The 17,561-nt window shown below is 30.7% G+C and overlaps 1 protein-coding gene across 3 annotated transcripts in view; it reads left to right on the forward strand.

The window, feature by feature from the left end:
- The window catches only part of LOC106457666, a 45,855-nt gene that overhangs the window by 20,785 nt on the left and 7,509 nt on the right, over nt 1-17,561 (forward strand). Inside the window, exons 3-4 of one of the 3 annotated variants that reach the window (XM_013917105.2) lie at nt 4,512-6,522; nt 8,584-8,616. In XM_013917105.2, the coding sequence (XP_013772559.1) occupies nt 4,857-6,522; nt 8,584-8,616 (1,699 nt within the window). In that variant the 5' untranslated portion in view covers nt 4,512-4,856. Of the gene's footprint in view, nt 1-4,511; nt 6,539-8,583; nt 8,617-17,561 lie in introns of those variants that run through there. The other 2 variants (XM_022383668.1, XM_022383669.1) reach the window with 2 other exon arrangements.

Below are 17,561 nucleotides of genomic sequence, written 5' to 3' on the forward strand. Positions count from 1 at the left end.
CAGGAAGACCGAAGTGAAGTCTCCTAAGTTGTCTTCTCCATGGGAAAGCCCATATGACATAGTGGATTGTCTCTCAGACGTGACTTTCTGGGTAAAATGTGGTCGGCGAGGTAAGCCAAAAGTGGTGCATGCAACAGCCTTTGGCATTATCATGGTCCATGACATTTCAGTTGGGATGAAGTGAACAACAGAACAAATGACGCTGCTGAAGACGTGTCACCTGAAAAAGCCACTTTCGAAGAAGAAACTCTACTCAGCTTTGAGAAGGGAAACGGTGAAACTACCACTGATGTGACTGTTACCGACGATAGGACATTTCCTGATGAAGCAAATGAACCCCTCTTGAAGCAGAAGCCAATGAGACGGAGAGAAGAAGATACATCCCGTAAAATTAAGAGACTTTGTTGAATTTTAATTTTGTGTTTGTAAATTCTGTACATTTAATTAAGTTATTGTTAATTGTTTTAATGTAACTGGTTATTGTTCGTCCCAAACAATACTAAGGAAGGGGCAGTGTTACGACAGTGGGGGTCACTTGACGCTAGTAACACGTCATATTCTCGAACGTTCACGTCCCTTCCTGAAGTCTCGAGAGGTTACCAGATATGCGGTATTCTTGTATATATAAGACTGGTAAGAAGGTAATTGAACTGCAGACAGATAGAGACGTGCTGGTTAGTCGAGCACGTGAGTCGTTCATTGCGAATTATAACATTTGTTATAGCGTGACTGTGGAAATTAAGTGTATTGCAAAGTTATATTCAGAAAGAATAAACCAGTTTTATTTAAGAAAGAACTTGTGTCGTTAAAGTTTCGTCGGAACAAAGTTACGGAAAATTAACTAACGAACGGAGACGTAACAATATGTTATAAGGTGAACGATGAGTCTAAAAAATATAGGCAGAGACAAATTTTACTCTAGGCTGAGTTTTATTTTTCTGATTGATCTGTCTTTAACAGCTGGTAATTGAAACAATTTAGTCACAATGAGGTTAAAAAAGTTTTTATACCAAAAAACACATTGATATACTTTTGTATTTTAGATATCCATAAAATTTTGAAAATATTTTTACACACCACATAAACTTTTACTGGAAAGAAAATAGGCTTCATATGGTATGCACTGTGGATAATATTGTATGATATGCCACTCTAACTACAAGTGAATTAGTGTGGCATGGGCCGTTTGCTGAGTTTCACATGCAGGTTTTTCCTCTGGTCTTGAAAAGTATTTTAGCACAAAGGTTATTTGCTTTGTGATTTTTCAGGAAAAATGTTTGTTTCTAACAAGCTAATTGTGAAGTAAACTGTACTGTGACATCAAAAAAGTGGACAGGCAAAAATGAGTCCTGGGCGGCACCGCCCACTGCAACCCACCATAGCTAAAACCCTGCCTGCGTCTAATCTAAAATTACATGTTATCATCCTGTTCACAGTGTTTGTGTATTAACCTCACCTGATATTCATGTTTTCTTTCCTACTTCTTAGCTTGAAGTTGTCCAGTCAGAATCTTTGGCAGATGTCCAGAATCTGCCAAAGTCCAGAATCTTTGGGTGCTGGAGTAGAACAATTAATACCCAATATTTTTGCTAGATTTCTTCTTCTGACACTGAGCATACTGTGGCTGTTATTATCCCCTTTTGTTACATTCTTACCACATTTACTTATTATTCTCAAGTTTTTCATCACTTCTTTGCTGTTGGATTTTACTTCCCACATCTGAACATGCTGTGACTGCTATTCCCCCCCCCCTACACACACACACACACACCTTTTTTTTAGAGACATTTCACATTCTCACTGTCTTAATTGTTTGTAAATTCCTTCCTCTTTGCCAAGTTTTAAAATAAAAAGGCTTTTACTTCTTAATAGTATATACTGTGTTGTTTTTGGGCTTAGGATTCTTCTACAGTAGGTGTCTGTGACTTGTTAGTGATAAATTCAACAATGAATAAACAGCACGCACTTAACTTGTTTTAAAAATAATAAATATATTTGGAACAAATTCTTCACACTATAGAGATTATAGCCATATCATAGACATCATATATATATAAAGAGTTCTCTTCTTCTTGTCAAAAGTCCACTTAGGCCTATTCAATTATCTTAGAACTTCAGTTGACAAGCTGAACTATCTTCTCTATTACTATTGCACTAGTATTCTGTGTATGATTCACTTACAATTGTGGTTCGAGTTACCGGAATCGTTTGGTCTTCTTTCTTCTGAAAATCCTCTGTTCATTTTGTCTAATTCAATTACTTTAGAACCACACTTTGATGGTTTTATGTTTCTTATCTTCTTTTCTACTGTTAATCTTAACTCTAACATATTAAACATTAGGCCTATGTCAGTCGTTAGGCCTATCACTTCTACAGTAGTTAACTTTTCCTTTTGTAACTTTACTTTCTTCTGCTATTATCTGTGTGCTGTTTCCACTCATCTCATGCTATTTATATCTTTATCACTTAATTGTCTGTTCACCTTGTATACTTTCAACGTCAATGTATTGCACGTGATATTCGTTAGTCTCAACGTCAATGAATTATTAACAAAACTTTCTACAATCGTCTGCTTTTATCTCTTATTATAACAAAAACTAACCAATAATAAAATATTTACTCTCAAAAAGAAATTAATCAATAATATCATGACAGTGTTGATTAAACTTCATTTTCATGTCATCTCCAGAAATATCTCTTTCCAAATATTTGAACAGTAGTAAACATAAAATAACCTTAAAAAAAATTCTGGAGATAAAATATTGAGTGACATACTTAGTCAGCTTAACATCCATATTTATGCATAGCTTAGAAATTTGTTTCTTGACAAAATTTTTTGCTCAAATACCAAAGTGTCTTAAAAGTGTTAAAGGACTTTTCATTTAATTTGGTAATTTTCAAATTGGAACTCTCATTGTCATATATATATGGTAATTGGCTAGACACTTAAGGGGGTTAAGGATTGGCACTTATATACCCTTTTGTTGAAGTGTACAATTATTGATGCCTTCTGATGCATGTAGACGAAAGGAAATGTATTACAATATTCTTAGACAATTGTCCAAAATGCATTTGGTTTGTAAATCCATGGCTTTCTTATAATCTAGAAATACTTCATTTATATTGCATTTCTTTTTAAAAATGTTACCAAGCTAGTTTGTTGCATTCTTTAACAATATTATTACTTAAACCATGGAACACTACTTTATGTATATGAGTGTGTGTAAGTAATAGAGTATCACTCTTATTTAATGACAAATGAGTTTTCCGAGAGTTTAACTGTGTTTAAGTTTATAAAACAGTGTAGAGAACTAACACTGTTTTGTATTCAACATTACTTACATTAATTTGCGTCTATTCTATAAACAGTCAGTAATACTTGTAATAGTAATAGATGAGAGAATAGATTGGTACCCTCCCTGTTTATGTCTTGTACATGTATAAGGAGGTATGTAGTTGCAGTAATTCACATCTAACAATGTAGCTAAATGCAATAAAACCTTAAGTTTTCCAGTATTTTAATGTGCCAGATGTTGTTGAAATACCCACTACAGAACAAGAAGGATATGAAAAAACAAAATAGAAATAATGGTTGAACTGCTGAAAATTTCAGTATCCTACTCAAACTTGAAAGATAATTTATTATGGTGACAACCATCTGGATATCTTTCTTATATGTTTGGTCCGTTCCTCAAGTGTGTTCATCAAAAGTCACTGCAGGTTTAGTAATTAACTGAGAAGAAAACTAAGTTTTTGAAGTTGGTCTTACATGGACATTTCACTTCCATAGATTCAGATTCCAGGTAACAGTGTACCCAGTGAAAGTGTCCACATTATATCTTGTTAAGCCTCTACATCAACTTTGAGTGTACTATCACAACTATTGAAATTAGTGTAGGGCTATTCTTTGGAATTTTATCCATGTTACTTATTAGATAAAAGTTTAACCCTCTCCAGTTTCGATATGATTCTGATGAATTGTCATTCATAAAAAGAAAGAACTGACTTGACACTTGACAGGTGTAAATATAACTAGTTATTCGATTCCATTTTCCAAATGCTAACACAGTGTGTCAATAAAAAAAATAAATAAATCACAGTAAAGTATGAAAATCTTAGATAGCAGATATGACTTTATGTAACAGACAGAACAAAAATTGTCAGTATCAAGTAACAAAGCTGATCCTAATTTAAAGTGCTAAAAAAACTAGGACTGTAATCTTTATTATGCCCTTGTGTATACCTTACAGAAAAAATTTGGGTTTGTTGAAAATTCTTACTTTTCCTCTACATATCTTTTCTCATTATATATATTTTTCTTATTATGAATTTATTAAAAGTTCATGAATTGCAATATACCCAAGATGTTAAGAGAGTGCATACATGAAACTAACTTCTATTTAATTTATATATAACAAAGGTTAAAATACTAGATAACTTTTTTTTTTAAATATTAGAATGAAAAATCATTCTTCAAAATGTTGAAATAAGGAGACTTTATTTCATTTCAGAGGAGATGGGTTTTTCACCTTTAGAGCTCAGTGGAAGTAGTAAGACAGAAATATTTTCTACTGAAGCACGCAACTTACAAAATGATCGAGCAAACAGGAAAGGTAAACGTCTTCGAGGGAACACAGACACTCAGACTATTTTGTTTGCTAAGGATATTGCTGGGCACAGGTGGGATGAAGACATTGACTCTCTGTTAGCTTTTATTAACTCTTCAGACCAGAAATTAGAGGGAGTAGCAGTTGAAAGTATCAACTCCTTAGAAAATGTAGACTCATTACCAAGATCTTCAGTTCATCAAGTTCGAGATAGAAAAAAGTACAAAGTGTCATCCAAAGAGGGTAAAAATGGACCTAACTGTAAGCCTAAAACAAACTATGAAAAGAGTAGTAAGGATCACAGGAATTGTGTCTTCTAGAGATGAAGCTAATGAGAACTTGTCAGATTGTATTGATCAAATACAGGAACAAAAGAGTCAGGATGAAGCCTCAAGAAAACCTAAAACTTGTGGAACTTCATTTGGTAACTTTAATTTAGAAAGAATACCAAAGTCTAAAAGTTTAGACAGTACTTCATCATTTTTTGCAGAGAGTAGTTTTGAGTGTGAACAACAAGACAGAATAAAGACTTGTGTGACTGATTCTAATACAATTATCAATAATAGTAATGAATCAGAAGCAGTGCTTATTCACAATAATATTCCATCTGGTTTTGTTAAAGATTTTTATTCAGTTACAGAAGTAGCTCATGATTATGTGGAAGAGACAGAGTTCAGAGTTGTTATGAAAAAGAAGAAACATAAGAACAAGCATTTACCTAAAAAATCTTTTGACATTTCTCGAAAGTATAATCACACAAGTGGAATAAAAAAACAGTATCCTGATAAACTCACAGAACAAGCTTCTTGTAATGAATTGGTCTTAAAACTACCTATTCAACCCAGAGGAAGACAAGATGGCTCTCATCAAAAGTCATCCAGTAGTGTTCCTCCTTCAGAACATTCTTCATCAGAAAACTCTGATCTTGACAGTGTACATTCTCTGCCTGTAGGTGGTTCTGGTCCACTACCTACTTATGTTTACCCTCACACAACACCTTCTTCCTCCTCTTCTACTCCACAGGCTTCTTATGCAGACATTGCACGTATGTCAGTAAATTCCTCTGAGCCAAAATCAAGGCTTTACAGTAGCCTAACTGATAGAGATTTGAAAAGTGGGATTTCTCTACCTCCTTTACAGAAAAATTTTGGTTTGGAATTTGGTGTAGATTCTACACTTTTTGAGAATGATCATTGTTTAATCTCTAACAACCAACCTCATACCATTACAGAGGAAGATTGTATCTCTTCTGGTGTTGCTGGCATTGCATGCAGTAAAGGAAATTTGCATAGTAAATATTCAAATTTGCACAATTCTGTGATCAGCCAAACAGATCTAATCATGAATAATGGGAATTCACATGTATTGGAAGGTAACCCTGACTTAAGCAATCAAATCACTACTGAAGAACCTATAACACGTATCTCTACAGGAGCCAATGAATTAGTAATATCCAATGAACCAGAAACCTTGGAGAGTGGACAAGAAAAGGTGGCAGCAATTGACCTAGGACAACAGACACAGAATAGGTCAGAATGCCCTCCTGTGATTATATTGGACAACTATATCCCTAAAGATTCTGTGTGTGATATATCATTTGGTTTTGAAGTAAATGAACAGTTACTTTGTATGACTCTTGGTAATAATTATAGTAAAGTTATGAAAAGATTAAACTCTGATCTCCAGATACCTCCTACAGTGTTTACTGCAATTCCTGGGAATGTTGTGTCCAGCCTATCTTTTTCTCCAGTTGTACCTCCGGACACTAATGTGAACACTGAATTATGTGAAGACTTGAAACATAGTCTTTTCAACAAAGTGGTTACTCGTTCGGGTCATTTCATGAAATGGCAAGAACCCACAGTGGATACAGACACATTTAACTACAACCAAATCGTTAACTTTTTTGGATTGAGTAAGTACACATACAGGTGAATTAAACTTAGTTTATTGTCTCTAATTCTGACTGAATGTGTGTTTTTTCTTCTTCTAGTGTGTAGGTTTATTGTGTAAATTACTGGTTTTGAAAAATTGAAAACCAATTTATCATTGATATGTGTTATAGTTTTGTATATTTGCTTTTTTTTCTTGTATTACATATCTTCATTTTCTTTCTGTGTATGTATAAAAACACAGTTCACCTTTTTTAACAGGAAATGTTTCTAATCTAACTACAAAACTTAACATTTAATATGTTAAGTTTTATGCAAAATGTTTATAAATTTTAATATTTTTGAACTTACAGCTCTTTAGTTCAAGTGTCACCATTTAAAACAAAAATGATTCATTAAGATGTCTCAGTTTAGCCCATGTGAAAGTATAAATGCTCACAGAAAAAGATATTTAAAGGTAGTAGATTCTTTTTTTTTCTATAACAAAAAATACTTGTTATATCTGTATAATGATGGTCATTACACATACAGAAAGATTTACACCATGAGGTATATTTCCATTTAAACCTTACATTACATGTACATGTAGTCCTTTGGTTTGTCAATTATGGCTAAAAGTAAAACAAAAAAAATTGCATTTAAGAAAATACATTTGAACATAATTATTTTTTTAAGTTATCCTGAGCCATTAATATTGATCATGTACAGATGGGAGAGTCCCATATTGGCATTTTTATCCAGACTAAAACCAGTATGTAAAAGTTACTTGGGATATTTTTTGGTGATATTATTTTCATTTGTTTCATACTCTAATTATTTATTTTATGCACTTGTGCCCCTGTGCAGTGGTTTATTCTGTAAGCTTAATACTAGTGATTTGCATGCTTGTTGGCAAATGCTGTTTGTGAATGCTTTAAAATTTTCAAAGTGTTTAGCTCTAACTCACTATAATGCATTATTTGCATTTAATGCAATTTTGTTAATTGGCCAGATCTGAAGGTGTTTTTACAGCTTGATCTCTTTGTCTGTCAGTATAATTTTTTTAGTCTTCTCAGCGAGAAGGTGGTAAAGTTATAAACATAGTCATATTCTAAATCAATACATATTTAGTATTCATTTAAAACTTGATTCTTCTAAGAGACATATCACAAAAAATACAACATAAACTGATTGAGATAAAATTATTTACAAAGAGTGCTTGTGATGAAGGAAAAATTAAATATACTGTTTATATAGGTATGCTTGATATACTGTTGTTTGAAATAGCTACTTTTATGAGTGAAACAAAATAAAGGGAGAGAGAGAGGATAAATACAACTTGTCACTTTTCACTACCATAAAATTACATGTAATGTATATCTCCTGTGAGTTTTATACTACATCTGAACAAGCAATATATGTAATGGGTAAGTGTGGTTTTAGCTCTGTATTTATATAGGCACTTGGATTTTGGTTGATTATGAACCTAACTATGTTGATTTGTACTGGCAAATGGGAACATAACTTTTTATATTTCAAATAATAATTGAGAAGGTGTTATGAATTGATTTTTTTATAGCCAATCAGCTGAAACAGCAGGGTTTTGAAAACTACAATTGTATGACACTGTATTACTAATGATGGCAAAAATTCAAGGTTACATTTTTTTACTGCTTACTTCTTTGTAATTGAAGAATGTTTTTATTACTTTCTGGTATGAATGCTTTTAATTGCTTTATAAAAAAATTGGTATGCTTGGAAATGCTGAATATTAGATGCTTTGCGACTTTTGTAATCTTTGAAGTACAAGAAATTTCATCAATTTGATTTTTAAGAATAATAATTGAAATTATAGAATAATGTATTGATTATGCATTGAACAAGAAAAATCCATACTTATATCAGTTTTTTTTTTGGGGGGGGGGTAATGTAACAAAGACAATATTCAATATAGTTGTGCTTAATTTTCAAAGATATTTTGTGAACATCAAGCATGATTGTTTGACAAAGTTGTAAGTTATTTGTACGAGTTGTATTATTAGATCAACTTAATCCTACATTAAAACATACAGAAGGCTCAAACTTATGTGCACATTTTTTTTCAGCTTGGAAAAAAGCACTAAAAGACTATCAACAAGGTAAGAGTTGTGAGACCAATTTATTTCTTATATTTTAGTGCAGAAGAATATTTTTTAGCATACATACATGCACTGTTCATTTATGATTCTGAGAATGTGTCCCTCATATTGATTTTTCACTCCTGTGACAACAGCTAACAATTTTCTATAAATAAGAAAATACATGGAGTCTGCGCACAAATTCACAAAGTAAAGACCATGTCAATAACTCATAGAAGTACAACAATTACATCATTTGAGTATTCTAAAATTTTGTATCAAAGGAAGAGAATTTAAAATGAAAAACAGTAAGTAAATGCTTATAAATGTGTGCAGTTTATCACTAATCCAAAGTGGTTGGGTAACATGAATTTTGGGTAAAAATATGGTTGCAACTTTTTTTAAAAAATACAAGATAAATTATTTTGATGTAAAGGTACTACAGAAATATCTTTCTAATACAGTAATATACTACATAAAGCAGCATTATTGATATATGGCAGTATTACAATGGAGTACAAAGTATATTTGTTAATAAGAAATATCTGTGAATTTTATCTAATACTTATTTTGGCATTGCTTGCAGCTTTTGCAAAAATTAAAAAGCATAGATTAAATCAATTAACTTTGGTTCCCTGAAGTTTAATTACTGTCATTGCCGTAGTAGTTGTAAGAGAAAAGTTTTAATCAAAAAGGTGTGAAAGACACTGGTACTATAAACCTTTAGCATGTTCTGTCACTCTGTGAACATTTTATGAAAATGTCTTTTTTTTTTTTTTTGAGGAAATTGCTTTGTCACTTTGTTGATGAAAAATGGATGATATTTGATAAGTTAGTAGTTAATGATCGGAGGTAATACCATTCCAAGGCCTTTTTTTTTCATCTTAGTTTCTGAAAATTTACATATTATAGGTGTAATTATACGAAGATTTGATGCTGTTTAAGTGGAGGGTGAAACTCGTTACTTTATTTGAATGTAAATTTCAAAACTCTTGTCAGCTCCTAGAGTTGGAGGAAGTGTTATGTGTGTCAGGCTTTTCTAACTCCACCTCAAAATTTTTTATTGTTCCATTGCAATAAAAACTCCAGAGGTGTAACATACATGTCACCATATTTATTAACTACCTAGAACTGGAAGAAGTTTTTTCGTGTGTCAGGCTTTTCTGTCTTCACTTTAACATTTTTGAGTGTTCCCTTCCAAAAAATCCCCATAGTTGTAACATGTATAAATATGTCAACTGTTTTCTTTCTAGAATATACTTAATAAGAAATCAATCACAAAATTTCTATGTTGTAGGCATATTTTAACTTATTTGTCAAACATACAGTTTGATTTCTTAAAGATTTCTTGTCCTTTGTGAGATCCCCCATTAAATCTGTCTCTTGTTCTCTTTTTGTAATTTTTTGCAGGTTTAAATGGCTTGAGACAGTATTTGTCATATCTTTACTCTTAGTTTCTTTCTGCTTGTTAATAACTATTCATGGTTCTTATACAGAAAGTAGTGGGGTGCATGTTGACTCTGTGATAGAGCTCTAGATTTGAGAGCTGGCAAAATATTTCCCATTACTTTAAGCTGTGAGTGCATTACAAGTGACAGTCAGTCCTTTAGCATAGATGGTGGATGATAGGGTCTGCTACCTGGAAGCTTTTCCTGGGTCAGTAGTTCAAAATTAGGCAGGGAGGAAGACAGCTTTCATTGCTTTAATATAGATACAAATAGAGAAGGTAACTTAACTAGTTCTATTAGTTCACTCCTTGTATTCTGTTATTTCCTTTTTATACAAAGCTTCTACTACCCATTTGAATATCAGTATAATTTTTTCTTGTATGAGGACTTAACTCTGTATACGAGTTCAGTAATTTTGACCAACCTTGTAACCATGAAGCTATACATACTATAACTCTGAAAGTATGTAATGTATCTTCATGAAACTTAGCAAACTGTCAGTAAAGATTACAAGTCTTTTGTACACAAAAATTTGATTTTTCAAAAAATAACTTCTACTGTAGATTTGTTTGTGAATATATGGAGTCAGAGTGTCGACTTGTCTGAGTGCAAGGTGGTTTTCTTGTTAAGATTAAGAATACTTTTTTTTTCATTTTTCAGTTTCACATTTCATTAATGTAACCTCTAAAATCTCTTAACTAAATAAACTTTTTTTTTTCAGTGAAATTTTTTATTTTATCTGTTATTTTCTCTAATTTAACTGTTTAGGGACTCGGCCAATTTAACTGACCTTATAACCAAAAAACTACAAAATAAATATATATTACTCTTATTTTTTTATTCTAAAATGTGTGCGTATTGTAACAGATAATTACACAATATTTAATTTTACAACCTAAGCTAATAGATATTTATCATTTAGTTATTTTTTATATATATACTGTTCAGGCCTATATGCAAAATTTTGGAAATGGTTTTAATTGGTGATATCAAAAGTCAACACGTATTGTGTGAAGCACAATCAGAATGCAAAGTATTCTAATGTTACAGGTGTCTGGGGGCATGCCCCCCCAAGAATATTTGAAAAAAATAGGTGTGATGAGATTAAATCTAAAAGCAATTTTGCATGAAATATAGCTTAAACCACTGCATGGCTGTTCACATACCCCCCCCCCTCCTGTGTACATGCATGCAGTTGAACTTTGATCCTCTCAGACTAAGGTAATAGATATTTATTATGTCACACACAGCTTTGTGTGCACTGTGGATTGAGTTTCTAATTTCTACATTTTAGTTAATTATATAACAATAACAAAATACAGATAATGAATAACAAATTTAGTACTTCTAAAATCTGGTTTTTAGGATTTTGCACTTGACCAATCGATGCTGACATCACAATTTAACCCTAATTCAATGTAATGATAATGTGGTCTCAGAAATTATATTTTTAAACTTCAGTTATTTAACTTAGAGCAAAAAATAATTCCATGCATATAACATAAAATTTCCTAAAACGTATATAATTTTTTGGCTTTTTAACTAACATAATAGATAGCTTAAAATAATTTTCATACATGGTCAAGCAGAGCTCCAACACCAGCATACAAAGAAAATGATACCAACATGTTCAAATCTGCTCAAACAAAGGCCTTTAAACCCTGTAGCTGTCAATTAAGTGAAATCCTTATTTTGGTCAGAAAGAATTTATGACAATTTTTGAAAGCAGGATGCTTGATGTGATATATTGCATGTGGCATTTATTTTATTACTTATATCTTTATAAAGCAAAAAGCTTTCTCACAACAAGCTGACAGTTTAGCTTGGGGATATGTACAGTATAAATGAGAAATTCCACAGAAAGTTACAAGACCATATAGGGATATTGGAAAATGTAGAAATAGGCAGCTTGGATTGAAGAAATGTCATGCAATACAGAAAGTGAAGCTCGATAACTTATAATCTTTTTAAAATTAAGAAATTAGAACTTATATTAATATTTGAATGACAAGTTTATGGATACGTTGATAATAAGTTAACTTAATTAAAATTTGAATGTAACTCTGTAACAGGTCATGATGTGTATTTTGATCTACCTGTAGTGATGTGGCTAATAAATTATTTTTCGTAAAAATTTGTCTATAAATTTATGAAGCCTTATAGTGAGTCAGTTTAAGTGAAAGGTGATTTGCACACAGAAAATGAAAATACTTCTTTTCATCTTTCATATTTCATTTGCATAACTGCTAGAACCTCCTAAATGAATATTATAAACTTTTTTTTGCTCAAATCTTTTACTTTTATCCATTATTTTCTGTATCCTAACACTAACTGAACCAAATTATTTATCCAAATGGTGTCTTCTTCCTAACCTCTTCACAAGTGTTTGCTTTTAATTTTATTTCTTTACAATGCCCTTTAGATCTTTTCTAAGTACGTGACAGGCAATTAACCATGGTGGGAGAACTTGGTGTAAATAACTGATAAAGTTACAATGACATGATGCTGTTAACTCAGGCTAGTCTCATGAAATAAAAAAAATTGTTTTTTCATTTACTTTTTGGCATATAAACTAATATGTTTCAAATTGTGGTTAATTTTATGAAAATGAATATAATAATAAATACAAAATATACATAAAAAACAAGAAAAGTTGGACTTGCACTAGAGTTGGAGCCTATTTAAATAACTTGTGCTCAAGAGTGTACTTCTTTAGTACTGTTTTTTCATATAGTGTTGATTTTTCACAAAATTATTAATGTACTTTCAAATATGCATATTACATCACAAAAATATATCGGGCAGTAGAACAGAATGTCTCAAAACTACTTTAACTGGCTATCTAACTAAGCTGTACATAGGTTAAAAAATTCTGATTGCTTCTCGGAGCAGAAAAACATGATTGCAAACAAAGAAATTGAGGTTAAATAACTACTAATGGGCAGAAAAACGGTATAAATGTATAAAGAGTGTTGTAAAGTGTCAGAGAGAGTTATTGACATTTTTTTAAGACAGAATTATATTGGATGAGTGACAAATTGTTTTGTATCTCAATAAAGCAAGACGACTGAAAGTTCTAACTGTATTCTGGCTTGTCAGTAGCTATAGTGTGTGTTTCTAGTTTGTTAGAACACTCAGAAAATCATATAAGGGTGGAAAGAAAATTTAAAATGAGCAGTTTGAAGAGCAGATGTAGTACATGACACAGAGAGGTGAAGATTGAGAATTTATTTATATATTTCTTTTCGAAATTAAGAAATTAAACTTAGATAATATAAAAATTTGAATTAACTACATCTTAGTGTTAATTTTTTTGATATACACTGATGACAAAGTTCATTAATTAAATTTTGAATGTAACTTTGTAAAAAAAAGTCATGACATGCACTATTACCTTCCTGTATTCATAGGTTTAACATGTCATCATTAGCTTTTGATCAAAGCAAGACACTTACATAGATCATAACTAGAAATTAATACAATAATAAATATAGGTAATCTAATATATCATTCTTAGTTATAATGATTAGAATGTATTGATTCATTAGTTGGGTATTTTTATCGTAATCCCAATAATATCTTTGGAAGTTTGGCAGCTAAGGAGAGTTAGGTTAGTTATAAATATATGTACTTAGCTATTAATACAAAATAATTTTCATACTGTCAGTCCTAGTTGTCAACTCAAAATTTGTTCACCATGGTTTTTCCTCAGCTCGTAGTCAATATATATATTTATAAACACGTATATCCTAGTTAAAATATTCCAAGAATTAATATAAATAATGATTATATATTATTTAAAATTCATAAACAATAAAATCTAGTACAAAACAACAAATCCACAGGTTATATAAATAAGATTCAAAGTACTTCCAAGTTGTTTTATAAAATTTTCATAAAGTAAACTTTTTTTTTCTTGATTATTACAAAAACAAAATGTTCTTATGATAGGTCATGAGTATTTAAAATACAATTGTAAAAATGTTTTGAACATCTTAATGGACTCTGATTTGTGTTTTTAATATGAAACTTATGAAAGATAGGTCCAAAAGTAGAATACAAAGGAATTGGGCAAATCTGATAAATTCAAAAAAACATGCAAAGTTATGACATGAACAATCAAATCAATCCATAGATGACGAAGAATGCATAAGAAGTGGACCAAGTTCACAATCTTAATATATTAAATCTCTGATGTTAGTCTTAGAAATAATGAAATATCTTTACTAAGAAAAGGTTTATCTTATTGTCCCATTAATAAGCATAATCATTTGTAATTAGAACAAGATGTAAATGATTTTGATAGACTAATCAGACTCAACAAAAATAATTTTATTCACAACATTGAATTGGTAACCAAGTTGATATCATTTTAAGAAGTAAATCAAGTTTTACATCAATAACCAGTACCTGTATTGAACTGGAGGTATTATGTAATCAGATAAACAACTTACCTTTGATTTCAACACAATATAAACGTAATAATACAGAGAATAATACTTTACATAATATGTGCTTTAAAGATATAATTTTTAAAACAACTGACATAGGGATACTATAGTTTTAATGTCAAATAAGTTTCATGATGCAATAGTTATGGAACATTGAAGAGATAATACAACTTATATGAAACTTTAGGAAAAAGCATATGATAAAAATGTGTTAGAAAACATTGTATTTTACTCAAAAATACAAGCTTCAACTTAATAAAATGAAAATATATTATTTAGTTAATTTTACCCCAATTACAAGTGTATTTTATGTTTTACCAAAAATACATTAATGTCAAGATATAATTGTTTCAATTTAAATAGTGATCATGTACAACTTGCTGAAACCTTGTTACCCTAGTAGACATATTAGTGCAAGACATCAGTGTTCTACTCCCCATATTAATTTTTATATTAATATTTGTGGATGAACTTTTAAGCCATTTATTGCAAAAAATAAAAGTTACTTGGGGAATGATTTAGACATTATATCAAAATTACATAGTGAAGTTGTTCATAACACCAGTTTAATAACACTAGATGTTGTATCTTTATATACTAATTGAACATGAATTTGCAGCTGTTAATTATTTCTGTGAATATTATTCGGAGATTTTGCATTCCAGAAATACTAAGGAATTTGTAATTGAAGCCATTAAATTAGTATTAACTAATAGTTATTATACCTTTAATAATAATAATGATTTCTACAATAAGATAACAGAAAAGATGTATACTGTTGTTAATCAAAGAATGAAGTTAATTGTTAGTTCTTGCACAATGTCACAGATACATTGATGATTGTTTTATTATTTAGAATGAAGATTTAAACTGGTTTAATTTTCGTCAAGTTTTAAATTATCTTGACCCAGCATTTCAATTTACTGTTTAATAATTTGATAGAACTATACATTTCTTGGATATATTGATTGTTTGTTTTGTAGTTAAGCGCAAAGCTACACAATGGGCTGTCTATGCTCTGCCCACCACAGGTATCAAAACCTGGTTTCTAGCATTGCAAGTCCACAGATATACCATTGTGCCACTGGGGGGCAATATATTGATTGATTAAAATATCTGACAATGGTTCTTTAGAAACCTATATTTTTTATAAACTGACTAATTCCCACACTTATTTAGATTTTAAAAGTAACCTAGAACTGTCATGTCAAGAGAAATATCCATCTTGCATTGATTAAAAGAATTATACAGATTGTTAACAATAAAGAAAAAACAAGTATTAGATTAAGTGAATTAAAAATGTTTTTATTAAATAGAAATTATCTAGAGATCATAATTTACAATTGTATATTTCTTACTAAATTATATGGTCTAAAGACTAATGATCAGAAGAAGTGTTACCTGTCATTATTACATATACTCCAGAGTTACAAGTTAATATTAAAGAGTGCAAGATTTTAATTGCCTCCTGTACATCTAGCATATTAAGAAGAGCCATAGGTAATGTTAGTGTTATTGTAGCTCATAGACAACCTGTCAATTTGAACCATTCACTTTGCTATAAATATAATACTGAAAATAGACAAGAAGTATTGCTCAGTATTAGAACTTAAATGTCAACTCTGTACTCTAGGTTATATTATCAGTACTAATATCATTAGAAATATAGATAGAACGATTATGTTAAAATCAAGAGATATTTCTCTTGCAGTTCTAAGAACTGCACTTGTATGTTAAAATATACAACATGTGGTGAAAATTATGTTGGCCGAACTGAAAATTTATAATTTAGATTGAATCAACATAAGTTTCATGTTAGAAACCCAAGTCAGAGTCCATTGAGATGTTGAAAAACATTTTTACAATTGTATCATAAGTACCCATGACCTATTACAAGAACTTTTCTTTTTTATTTAGTTTGGTTTTGTTGTAAGCAACAAAAAATATTATTTCATGAGTTATTTTATAAAAAAAAATTTGAAGTACTTTGAATCTTATGTTTTTTAAGTTACATTTTATTTACAAACTTTTAGTTATTTTTTATTATTTGCAAGTTTATATTGTTTATAGATTTTATATAATATATAATCATTACTTGTATTGGTTGTATTGAGTTTTAGAATATTTTTACTGAGATATAAGTGTTTATATATATTTTGACTTTGTTAAAGATTATGTATTGTTTTGATTAGGTTGGCTGAAGAGTAGTGTTAAAACTGCAAAAGGGCTACCAACCTACTGAAATATGTAAATTTATTGTATCAGATAATTTTCTATCCCCAGCTTAGTTATCATAGTACTGTTGGGGGATGTAGAGAGATGAGACGTTTCCTTACCACAACATGAAGTGCTTTTTAATGAAAACACAAGCGGATGAAGTTAAAGGCTACAAGTTGTTCGGGGATGTAGAGAGAAAAGATGTTTCCTTACCACAACATGAAATGCCTTTCAATGAAACACCCAGTTATCATAGTACTGTTGAGGATGTAGAGAGAAAAGATGTTTCCTTACCACAATATGAAATGTCTTTCAATGAAACACCCAGTTATCATATTACTGTTGTGGATGTAGAGAGAAAAGATGTTTCCTTACCACAACATGAAATGCCTTTCAATGAAACACCAGTTATCATTGTACTGTTCATGAAATGCCTTTCAATGAAACACCCAGTTATCATAGTACTGTTGAGGATATAGAGAGAAAAGATGTTTCCTCACCACAACATGAAATGTCTTTCAATGAAACACCCCAGTTATCATAGTACTGTTGAGGATGTAGAGAGAAAAGATGTTTCCTTACCACAATGGGTGTTTCATTGAAAGGCATTTCATGTTGTGGTAAGGAAACATCTTTTCTCTCTACATCCACAACAGTAATATGATAACTGGGTGTTTCATTGAAAGACATTTCATATTGTGGTAAGGAAACATCTTTTCTCTCTACATCCTCAACAGTACTATGATAACTGGGTGTTTCATTGAAAGGCATTTCATGTTGTGGTAAGGAAACATCTTTTCTCTCTACATCCCCAACAGTACTATGATAACTGGGTGTTTCATTGAAAGGC

The sequence above is a fragment of the Limulus polyphemus genome, unplaced genomic scaffold, assembly GCF_000517525.1.
Source record: "Limulus polyphemus unplaced genomic scaffold, Limulus_polyphemus-2.1.2 Scaffold358, whole genome shotgun sequence".
Taxonomy (NCBI): Eukaryota; Metazoa; Arthropoda; class Merostomata; order Xiphosura; family Limulidae; genus Limulus; species Limulus polyphemus.